The sequence below is a fragment of the Phaseolus vulgaris genome, chromosome 3 (genome assembly GCF_051622355.1).
Source record: "Phaseolus vulgaris cultivar YP4 chromosome 3, ASM5162235v1, whole genome shotgun sequence".
NCBI lineage: Eukaryota > Viridiplantae > Streptophyta > Magnoliopsida > Fabales > Fabaceae > Phaseolus > Phaseolus vulgaris.
In genome coordinates, this window is record NC_143500.1 from 14,857,552 (window position 1) to 14,869,557 (window position 12,006).

The 12,006-nt window shown below is 32.7% G+C and overlaps 1 protein-coding gene across 4 annotated transcripts; it reads left to right on the forward strand.

The window, feature by feature from the left end:
- The first annotated feature begins 4,423 nt into the window (after positions 1–4,423).
- On the forward strand, positions 4,424–10,678 carry LOC137806704 (putative beta-1,3-galactosyltransferase 3). 4 transcript variants are annotated; one of them, XM_090300364.1, is made up of 12 exons: positions 4,424–5,104; positions 5,195–5,341; positions 5,991–6,081; positions 7,097–7,165; positions 7,358–7,472; positions 7,593–7,656; positions 8,032–8,104; positions 8,224–8,344; positions 9,300–9,387; positions 9,463–9,588; positions 9,803–9,912; positions 10,195–10,678. In XM_090300364.1, the coding sequence occupies exons 2-12, from the start codon at positions 5,223–5,225 to the stop codon at positions 10,341–10,343; spliced, it is 1,125 nt and encodes a 374-aa protein (XP_090156490.1). In that variant the 5' UTR covers positions 4,424–5,104; positions 5,195–5,222; the 3' UTR covers positions 10,344–10,678. The 4 variants fall into 4 exon arrangements, 3 of the variants coding, with proteins under 3 accessions (XP_090156490.1, XP_068463045.1, XP_090156489.1); XM_068606944.2 differs by having other exon boundaries at positions 4,677–5,104; positions 7,097–7,170; positions 7,353–7,472; XR_016519522.1 differs by lacking the exons at positions 4,424–5,104; positions 5,195–5,341; positions 5,991–6,081 and having other exon boundaries at positions 7,097–7,170; positions 7,262–7,472; positions 9,673–9,912.
- Positions 10,679–12,006: the final 1,328 nt, after the last annotated feature.

Sequence of the window (12,006 nt, forward strand, 5' to 3'; positions counted from 1 at the left end):
TGGCCTTTTTATTTTCAGCTAGAACAAAATCCTTTGTATGAAACTAAATCAGAAATTCAATTAGCCAAGAAATTAAGCACAAAACAACAAAGCACCAGAAAAACAATCGGTTGTTTCTGCGAAACAATCGGTTGTTTATACCAGTAAAGCAATAGCAACTGAATTTAAAGGAGTTTAAAGGAAGAAAGAGATACACAAACAGTTTATATTGGTTCACTCTTAAACCAAGAGCTACATCCAGTCCCCAGAAGCCACTGGGCAATCCACTAAGCAATCAAAACAGATTACACATAAACCACCAAAGTAGTGACCTTGAACCCTTCAAGAAGCACACTCACTTTGGCACAACACACACCAAGAATGTTGATCTTGACCACCTCAAAAGCATACAACACTCCTTGGCAACAACACCAGAATTTACAGAATATTCAAAACTAATTACACTTGTTTACAAAACAATCTGAAATCAATACATATGTAATCCTATTCCACTCTCTCTTGAGAAAACCCAAAGCTTGATGTGAATGTTCAAAACTTGAAAGCAATCTTTTACAACTGAAAAACTCAAATATGTTTTTCTTGTTTTTTTTATAAAACATAAACAAACTATTTATATCCTTCAAAGATTGGTCAAAGCATTTAATTGAGGAGCGTATTCAGTTGGAAATCATTTAAAGCACACTCAACTAACAAAATAGAATTTTGTTAGTATTTTCAAAGAAACAATCGATTGAAACCACGAAACAATCGATTGTTTTTGTTTGACAACAAGTCAACCAACCAAAACAGTTTTCAACCTTTTCAAAAACACCTAAGAATAAAACAATCGGTTGTTTCGACAAAACAACAGGTTGTTTTTCACTTAGTTTGAAAAACACTTTAAACTCAAAAAGGTTTTAAAACACATTAGCTTTAGATTCAACAAAGAGTGGATTACACATTTAAACTACCCATATCCTATCCTAAACACAGCAGCAATTCCAACCTTGCATCAAACACTTGGATTTGGATTCTTCAAAGCCTTTGATCACTCTTGATCTACAAATATTTCCCCTCCAAACTACCTAATTGCAAATTTCAAACTTTTTTCTCTTTGCAATTTTTTCAAATTTTCTCTTTTACTTTATTTTTTAAGTTTTTAAAATTGTTTCACATAATTTTTAAGTCATTTTACTTTATAAATCTCTCTATCTTATTTTTTTTTTTTAGATTTTTCTTTATAAATATTTTGAGATTTGGGTAGTCCAATTAATTGAAAAATGTATAAGTCAATTTATTCAACTTTTTTTTGTTTATTTATTATTTGGTTGTTTGAATGAATTTTTTTAATATTTTTTTAAGCTTTAGTGGTAGATTCAACTTTTGATGGAGGATCATCAAGTCACCACAACTTTGAGCTAAGAAGATTGAAGAATATATACTTTAGTTAGAACATTTATTTATAAGAGTCTTTTTCATCTTCTAGGTCTTATAATTTTGTATAGGCAAATTTTTCCTCCACCTCCATACCTTTCCCCTACAGCTCCATATTAATTGTGAAAAGTCAGTTTTAACTTTTTTTAAAATTTAAATAACCCTAAAGGAAGCATAACCTCACATTTTTAAATAACCTGAGTTGCACCCCACACCTCCCTTCTAGCCGCAACATTTGAGAGAGCATTTCTATCATTTGAGTATGTGTAAGAAGGTTGGCAAGAAGATTTGTTGTATTTGACTTTCCCTAGTGCAAAAATGATTTTTTTTTAGTTTTTGTATTTCATTTCACCTTGTTGGTCTTTTTTTATGTTTTTTTTTACTTCCAAAAAAATAATAAAATAAGCGAACGAAAACACAACCACACTCAGTAAAAACACTACAAAACTTATCTTAACCACCAACATTCACCACCAGCCACTACAATCAACCACCAATAAAAACACTACAAAACTTACCTCAACTACTGATGTAACCATGAAAGTAGCATCACCATCTAAACTAGTCCAACTTTACAAGAAGATGACCAAGAAGAAAAAAAAAAGACTATTCAAGACTAGGTCAAGCATCTCGGACTAGGACACAAGGCCCCACCATCTCTTAGAAGATCATCAATAGCAGAACACCAGAGCATGTGCTAGAATACCAATTATTCTTTATTTTAATCTTTTAAGAGGAGGTATTAAAAAGCATAAAAAATGGGTTTCTTCATGACCCATAGAGAAACCCTAACATCTAGAAGGTCTCCTATGTGCAACTCCTAGTCACACTTCCCACATTAAGCACATGCTTAAATGTGAGAAGCACGACCCCTTCTAGATCCATAATTAGTGGCACATTTTTAGGAGTTAAGCTAGCTTATTTTGAATTTCAAATTTCCCTTCATGCCTTAATCACATGGCACCTATCACTATAAATAGGTTGTCACCTCCTCTTGTAAATCACAACATATTTTGAGTAAAGAAACTTTGCTTGAGTGAATCTATGAGTAGCTATTTTTCTCTGAGTCTTATCTTGGCAAAGATGCTTCAAGTGGTGACTCTTTTCATCACTTATCTTGGACCTCTCCTCCTCCAAGTGGAATGATTTCTCCATTCTTCCACCTCCATGGATGTCTACTACCATTTAAGTTTTTCATTCTTCTTCTCTAATTCCATGTTTTCAAATTTCGTCAATTCTAGTATCTTTTTGAATGCTTAATTCCGTTTGCAATTATTCATTGTGTGAGTCTTTTTCTTTTACTTTTGAATAGAACTTTCACACTTACTTAACCACTTGGTTAAGTTCGTGTCTAGTGGCAATCCTCACTGAGTCATCACCATATTTTGTTAATCAAAATCCTAATCCAAGTGAAACCAATAACTCAATGTGTGTTGTCTACTAAATCAACCCAAATCAACTACCAACGTTCTCCACAACCACTACAATCAACCACCACAACGAATCACCAACACTTAAAAAAGAAGAAGACATCATACTCTCCATCGTATTCAGAAAGGTGTTGTTGGAATTAAACAAATGTGAAGGTATAAATGTGCAGGGAGAATTTTCCTTTATATATAGTATAATAGATTTATTTTGGCTTGTAAATTTGTATAGGTTTATTTGGGACATGTATTAGGCCTAATAGAATAGGATAAAAATATAAAATAAAAGAGGTTACAATTGGGTCTTCTTAAGCCCAATTGCAACCTAGACGAAATTGGAAGTCAATGTAGGAATTGCAACCTTGAACACACACGTGGAAAATATGGAATGCAATTTAGGACAACATATGGAACATGTGACTCCAACTCGAATAGAGTTAGACTAAGGTGTGATACATATGTCCATCCATATGGCAACATCTCATTGGAGAGACTCTTCAACCAATACCAATTCGCTACTTGTCAAAGTTAGGAATATAAAGGATTTGCTCCAATTAGAGAGTGTCATTTGTCTAGTTTTGATTGGAGAAATATTTCTGAAATTTGGCACCAAGTAGGCTATAAATAGAGGTGTTCATACACTTGCATTTTAGCTTAGAATTTGATAATGAAATGCTGTCCAAATTTTAGCACAATTGTCTTCTACACTATCTCTTTGTTAGCACTTTTGTGTGTCTAAGTTAGAATCAACTTAGGAGTTGACCTTACTTCTTTCACCTTCTCCACACAATTTTATTTCCTCAATTGAAGCCATACAAAACCTCCAACAATCCGCAACAAAACTACAAATCAAAAGAAACATGGTGATGCATCCAAGGATTGCATCAACTTTCTTCTTACTCTTCTTTTGGTTTAGTGAACAAGCAATTGAATAAAGGGAGTTAACATATTGGTAAGACTAATAATTATTTTTAGAATTTACAATTCTTAAGTTATATAGAAATTGTTTTCTGACACATTATCTAGAATTGTAATTAGATATTGTATCTTTAACACCATGTTATGTTTTGAATAACTAATTGAAAATGTTTTGTAATCTAAATAGTATAAAAAAAATTTGATATGTGAATTGAATAGTTATTTGGAAGTATTGAATTTTAAAAAGTGAATTGAATTAGAATATTTTTGGATTATTGTTGAGTGTTGAATAGTCCTAAATTATTTGAAATGTTGTATATGTATTTTGGAGTGTCAAACATTTTTAAGATAAGGTTTTAAAACTATATCATGGATAGATTTAGTTAGTTTGGGACTGTATAAGATGTGGATAATTTTTAATTTTGTATAATTTGCTTGATACATGGAAAGATTGGTTATTGCTCAACACTTGCTATAATTGGTGACTAAATTTAGAAAGTAGTCCAACAATGTTTATTTTTTATGATATGATTGATGACTTTTGAGAGATTTTATTTATAGTTAAGTGTGATAAAGCACAATTTTGGTGGGAGAAGGTAAAGAATGAACAGAAGTAATAGCAATAATAAGAGTGATAATAAAACCTCATGCATTTAGTATTAGGAGAAGAATGTGTAGAGTTGTGGAAGCGTTACAAGTGGAAAAATACTGAGACGATAGATGTTTTTTTTACGGTTACGGGTGGATTGGATAGCACCACAATCTGGTTGAATTGCATCTCTAATTGGGGAAGATTTTGACCATAAGGCAAACCAGAAAAGACTCGGGTGGGATCCATCTGAACTGGATTCAACCCACTTTCCACAAAACCTCAAGTGCCATGGTAAAAATAATACTCGCTTATCACCAACCGACACTTTTAAAGGAAAATTATAAGCAACCAAAACACCCCTCTCTCCAAATAACTTTACTTAATCACACCAAGTTTTCTTCCCCTTTTCTTAATGGGATTTTATTTTGGGGGGCACACTTTTGTTAGTGTTAATGATTTGGGGTTTATGAAGTATACCATAAACAGAGTTGAGCTGAAAAGTTGTGGAACCAGGAATTTAGGAGAGAAACATAACTGATGGTGAACAAGATCTGAGAAGAGAAACCGTGATGGAACACTTGAGTAACTGTTGCCGTTATCTGTTGTTTTAAGTTTGGTTCCGAATAACGTTTGTGGTGTTAAGAAGCGTTTGTTGACAAGGAACTGTTCCGAAAGACTGGAAGATAAAGGGGCTTAGTGGGTCTTCCTCTCTTGCCCCCAACGAACCGGATAGTGGCTGGGTGCCACAGAAGCTGTAAAGTTTGCTTCTTTTTTTTATAATTTCTGCATTCATTTGATCTTTGTTACACGTTGGGTTTTTAATACTGTGTGCATTTTTGTATAGTGAGGTGAGGGAGAAGAGGGGAGGGGGAATGTCTATGAAGAGCAAGGGGGGAGCTGCAGAACTGAGTGCAAGGAACGTCCTGCAGAGGAAATGGGCTCTTCTGCTCTGTGTGGCAAGCTTCTGTGCCGGAATGTTCTTCACAAATAGGTACATTTGCTTCTGGGTCTGTATATTTGAGCATCAAGTTCTATCATTTTTTAGTTATTTTCGGCGAGTGATCGAGTTTCTTTCTCAGCTGCAAACTGGGGTTATGCTCTAAGAAAGAACATTTTACCTGTGTCTTCTGCATTAGGACATTTATTCCATTCTTCTTCTTCTTCTTCTTCTTTATTGTTTGCTTACAATTCTCCACATGATTTTCTGTTGGTTTCATTAAATGTACCAAAGTTATTCAGTCTCATTTTATTTTTTTCTCTCTTCCACTTCTTGCATCTCCTTCTTTACCGCTTAATAAAAAAAGCTGATTGGTGGGTATGTATATTTTATTCCCCTCTCTCTTTACGTAGTTGCTGAAAATTGTCAAGTTTTAATTGAATGTAGACATTGCGTTGAGTTTAATTAAACGAAGGCTTCCTTACATATGGCGTGACCTGTCATAGTCAGTTTTTTTACATTTCTTCATCGCCCTTGGTTTTGTTCCTGTTTGAACAAATATCAACTTATGAAGCTGAGTTAATAAATTAAGTGTTCCCTTCTTTTCTCCGATTTCTAAGCTATTAGTAGTTATTTTAAAATAGATCTTAAGGGAACTAATCATTATGATATACGTGTAATGCTAACCATAATTTTGTTTCAGGATATGGTCGATGCCTGAATATATAGAAATTTCAGGGACTAGTGAGATTGAAAGAATAAAATTAAACTCTGATGGTTGTAATCTAAATCCAGTAAGTGTATCAGTTACTCTTTTGCACATGTTATATTTTTTTGTATGTTATGCATCCATTTGTCCCCTATCCCGTAATAGGTAGAACTAGTACTGGAATTTGTAACAACAGTAGAAGTTCCTTCCCCATGAAATGATCAGGATATAAAAAACCAAAATATTTGTAATATATTTACACTTGTTTATATTTGTGGTTAGTTCATTATTCATGTGCACTCGTAACAGAATCGTGGAAAATGTCACTATATCTTTGTTTTTGGTAATTTATTTCATTGGGGATGAATGTGCCTTCAGAATTAAGCCCGACATTTGTGAACTTCTTTTCGCCTTGTAAGAATGAACTCCTCTGCTTAGTTTGTATAGAAGTTTTCTCTTTTTTGGATTTTTTTTTCATTAAGAAAAAAGGTTCCTTTTACTTTGAGGATCTTTGCAAGGGTTGTATTTGGCCCAAGTTTTGAATGGCTATTGATGAGTGGTTTAATGTAGCAGTTGTAGTGTATGACACAGTGGCCATAGCAACACTATAGTGGTGCTATCTGCTCATTAAAAAAAAAGCCTTGGAACAGATTCATCTAAGGCCTTTTAGGCGGGGCTATGTTTGGGATTGTTTTGACAATGACATCTACAGCTATAATAATAGCAGTAAAGTGGACATGATGATCGATGATTCTTGCCTAGGAAGCTTGTATTTGACTTTTGTTTCTATTTATTTGTATGTTTTGTTTAAGAGACCTATGACAATATTTTAATTATGAATGTTATCCATTGTGCATATCCTGCCATCCACTATCCCATTGTAGTGTTTTTGGTGTTGGATGATATGCACTATATTAGGGATTTAAAACCATGGGTTAGTACTTTTTATCTTAAACATTTTTCTCCGGTGGCTTTTTGAAATTTAGTATATATAATGTTTAAATCTCAGGCATATAACTATCAGCTGCATCTTGTTCTATTTATGAAAAAAGATCTATAATGATGACATGTTCTGCTTGATGTTTTACCTTTATTTTAAGGTTGCAAGGCCAAGCTCAAATTACAGTAAAGTGGAAGTTTCAAATACACAGAATGTTGTCAAGAATGATGTCAAGTAAGCCAAGCCAAAGCTTCTTTGCATGGGATTTACTTAGTAACGTATCAAACAACTATAATGCTAATCCATTTCTATACATGAATTTCAGGAGACCAAGTAAGACAAAATCTACTTTGGAGCTGAATCATAAATTTGCTTTGCTACTTCCTGAATTATGCTGAATGGTTGTGCTGTATCAGGGAAGTCAGAGACAATTGAATCAAGTACTAGGAGAAAATATTTCATGGTTATAGGGATCAATACAGCTTTCAGTAGCAGGAAACGAAGAGACTCTGTTCGTACAACTTGGATGCCACGAGGTGATTTAATGATATTTCATCACTTTCTAGTTTTTCCTCTCATAGAAGTTCCCCTTCAGCCTGCTTAAGTAATTCCATACCATCATGTATCTAAACTGGTTTCTAATGGAACTTCATTAGCTAATGAAAGACAGAAGTTGGAGGAAGAAAAGGGCATAATCATACGATTCGTTATAGGTCACAGGTCAGATTTCCTGATATTCACTTTCCTTTATTGTTGTGCTTTCCTACTTTTGATGATTCTGTTGCACTTATTTTCTCATATGATCTCAGAACTTTGTTTTGTGGCCTAATTATCAAATTATATCAAACATATAATTGTATTCTCTCTTTCTGATGCAAGTTGTGTTTATTTATCCTCTTTTTGTGTTGATTGGTTGTATACTTGTTCTTTTACTAGATGGAACTATAAATAATTATTGTCAAAAATCAATGACACAATGTCATGAAATTTTGGGATCATCCATGATGAATTCCAATATGGTTGGTTGAATTCGTATTTTTGTGTGATGCTAAGTAACCATAACCTAGAGATTTAATTAGCCTTTTTTGTCTATAGTTCTACATCTGGTGGCATTCTTGACAAAGCTATTGAAGCAGAGGAGAAGCTTCATGCTGACTTTTTGAGGCTGGTAATCTTTCTCTCCCTCCCCTTTTAATTTAGATGCATATATATATATATATATATATATATATATATATATTTGTATTTTTTTTGGTTGATGAAACAAAATACATTTGTGTTAAGCAGAACCACGTTGAGGGATACCTAGAACTATCAGCTAAGACAAAGACCTACTTTTCGACTGCTGTTGCCTTGTGGGATGCGGAATTTTATGTTAAAGTTGATGATGATGTTCATGTCAATTTAGGTAAATAGAAAAAAATATTCAGCGTGTACGCTTAATCATTGATAATATGATATGTGGAGTTATGGGAGAAAGTAACTGGTAAAGTTGAAGTGATAAATCTAAGTCAGTTTTTACACATGATATGTGCAGAAAAAATAACTTATTTCTTTAAAAAGGAGCGCTAAATCATTTAAATTTATTACAAATTTTCTATAAATATGATTACAGAATGAGGAAGACTTAAAAAAATTACTGTTAGAAATTCTATTATTTTTACTTCGTAATTTAGCTTAGGAACATAAGCCCAAATTATACGAGACTTATATAGACTAGTAAATTTCTTTTTATGTATTTCGCTTGTTAGTAAAACTGCCTAAGATGTTGTTTAGTAATAAAATAAAATAAAGTATCTAAGGGATCACATGACTTAGTTTGTGGGAGAAACTCTTGTGCATTAACAGGTAGCTCGACGAACCATTGACTTTGAATTTTGTCACCTTGTATTCCTGTGCTTACATTAGAGCATAAATCGTCAATCTTGTTGTACAACTAAATTCATTTATCCATCAGCAGCTTCCTTAATTGTATACATTAAAAAGTTGAGGTTTGTGTATACTATCTGCAATAGGCCTGACCTGACACCATTTTGTTACTTTCCAATTAAAGTCATGGCAATGCTTAGATTCTTCTCTATGTTTGGTATATTGAACTGTTATATTTTTTTGCTTTCTGCAGTGTTATGGATTGAGAGCTGGTACATTCTCTATAGAACATTCTTGTAATTGTGATGTTGCTCTCATAGTTGTATTTGGAATGTTTGCTTAATTGGATGGACTTTAATAAAAATTGACAGAAAAGTGAAAGGCATAAAATTCACTTGAGTAATGATTATTTTAGATTTTGTTTGACTACACTTCATAATAGATACTTCATTGTCTATCCTCATTGTGCTTATTGTGCCTTTTTGCAATCTCAGCAACACTTGGATTGACTTTGAGTATGCACCGAATGAAACCTCGGGTGTATGTTGGGTGCATGAAATCCGGTCCTGTCCTTGCTCAGAAGTAAGAAAGCCTGTGTATTATATTTTTTCGGTTGCAGTTTAAAAACACTTCCTTAGTGTAACCATCTTACCACAGGGGAGTTAAATACCATGAACCAGAATACTGGAAGTTTGGAGAGGTGGGAAACAAGTACTTCCGTCATGCTACAGGACAATTATATGCCATTTCCAAAGATTTGGCTACTTATATATCAATAAATCAGTAAGTCTTGTTTTCCTTGCTCAAAACTGTTAAAGCACACAGGCAAGTGGGTGTTTGTATGTCAATTATTGAGATTTTCATTAGGTTGGAACAAGTGCAGACTAACAGCTTCATGGACTCTCCTCTACTAGGAAAGAATTGAATATTATACCAACGAATGTAGCATTTAGTGCTACTTTGATGGACTGATAACAGTTTGATTTACAAATACCAGGGATGTGCTACATAAATATGCCAACGAAGATGTTTCATTGGGATCTTGGTTTATTGGTTTAGACGTGGATCATGTTGATGATAGGAGAATGTGTTGTGGCACACCCCCTGGTATGTTGATTTTTATTTTACCATAATCTATTCAAGAGAAAATTCATGTTACCCACTATAATTAATCCAATACTTTTTCACAAGCATTATATATAAATCTGAGCAACCAATGAAAAGCCTATCATCAGAATGTTCATGTAATTTGAGATGTCGTTAGTTTTCTTTCTGAATCTGTGATTCCATGTAAACCTGACAAAATGATAAATTTACATGGTTTTTCTTGGCTAGATGACAAGATCATAAGTTTATGTATTTAACAGTAGTGGTGCTACCCTCCTGCAGATTGCGAGTGGAAGGCACAGGCTGGTAACGTATGTGTTGCTTCGTTTGATTGGAAATGCAGTGGAATCTGCAGGTCTGTAGAGAGGATGAAAGAAGTTCACCTGCGTTGTGGGGAGGATGAAAACGCTTTGTGGAGTGCAGCCTTATAAACCAAACAAGTAGTGCAATGAAAATTCAGAAACCTTGAAGAACAGACGAATGGTGCAGGCCATAGACGTAGTATGAGAGTAGTAGTTGGTGGATGAAAATGGTATTAAGATAGTTGATATGTGTAGCTGCTTGGGAGCCATACAATTTTGCTGAACTGAGTTGCAGCTGCCAAAGAGAATGAAGAAGATAATGAAGAAGAGAATGCAGTAGAGTATATATAGTAGCAGCAATAACCAACCCATTCTTTTGTTGTTTAGTGGCTGGAGGGCTTTACATTCTAGTTCTCTGTCATGTCTAACGCTTCACAATAATTATTACTTTTCTCTTTTTCTTACACAGCTTTAATATAATTTTATTTATTTACCTCACAACAAAATTTATGGAGTCATTAAATAAACAATGATTCAATTTTATTTTTTTTAATAACTGTTATATTTTTTAAAGTAATTCCACATCTAATATTATTATATAATAAATGTTATTCTTAATATCAAGTAGAACAATTTTTTAGTTATTATGATTATAAGTAATGAATTTAAAAGTTATTGCAAACAAATTGTTCATTCATAAAAGAAAAATAAAATAAAGAATATGATTGTTAATGCGAAAATACAAATATAACTTCTGAAAAAAAGAAAAGAAACTGACACCTATTTTTATAATAAATAACCAAAAAAATTCATGATATTCAAAATTTGTTATTAGAAAAAATATTTTTCATTAATGATAAAGAAAAAAATGTTAGATTAATTCTTTAATCACATTTTTTAAATGATGAAAAGATATGCATAAATATATTTCTATATAGAGTTTGTATTCGTAAGATTAATATACAACTTTTTATTGAATCAACAATTAAAGGTATCAAAATAATCATTTACAATAATGAAAGAAACGCAGGGAGATTTGGTAAATAAAATAAAATATAATTCAATTCAATTTAATGTTATACACAAATCTTTAACTTAAAAAAAGAAAAGCAGGTCTTGAATTGGTAAAAAGTAAACACTATAGAAAATAACGACCTAAATATGCAGTAGCATATAGTTTTATCTTTTTTTTTAAAATGTTACTCATTAATTTTAAAATGGTCTATATAATTAAAAGTAATGTTTTAAGGATACAGGCTAAACAATATCAACAAAAAAGGAGAATAAATTGGTTAGAGAAATTTTTTTTTTATAAAAGTTTTGATGTTAGACATCGCTATGCAACTTGACATCTCAGTTAGGCTGACACCTCAAGTAACAACAATCATCTGTCATCACATGAAAAAAATATTATTAAAAACAAGAAAAAGAAATAAAATACAAAAATATGGGGGGACTAGACCAAAACCCACATGTTAACTAAAACGATACATAGGTAGACTATACTTATTCATAAAGAATTCTAAGAACAGACTAGATGAAAGTCTATTATACCAATGAAATGATTCTCTATGAATGAATCCTAAATTAGCCAACTTATCAGCACATGCATTTTCCTCACGAAAAATATGAATAATCCTAAACCTGATTGTCCTATAGAAATTAAGACAAGTATTCATCGATTACGAAGCATCCACGGAACATTAGTTCTAGCAGTAAACGCAGCACAAACCAAGACGAATCACATTCAAGCCAAACATTAGTAGGTCTCATGTTTTGAACTTCCTGCATA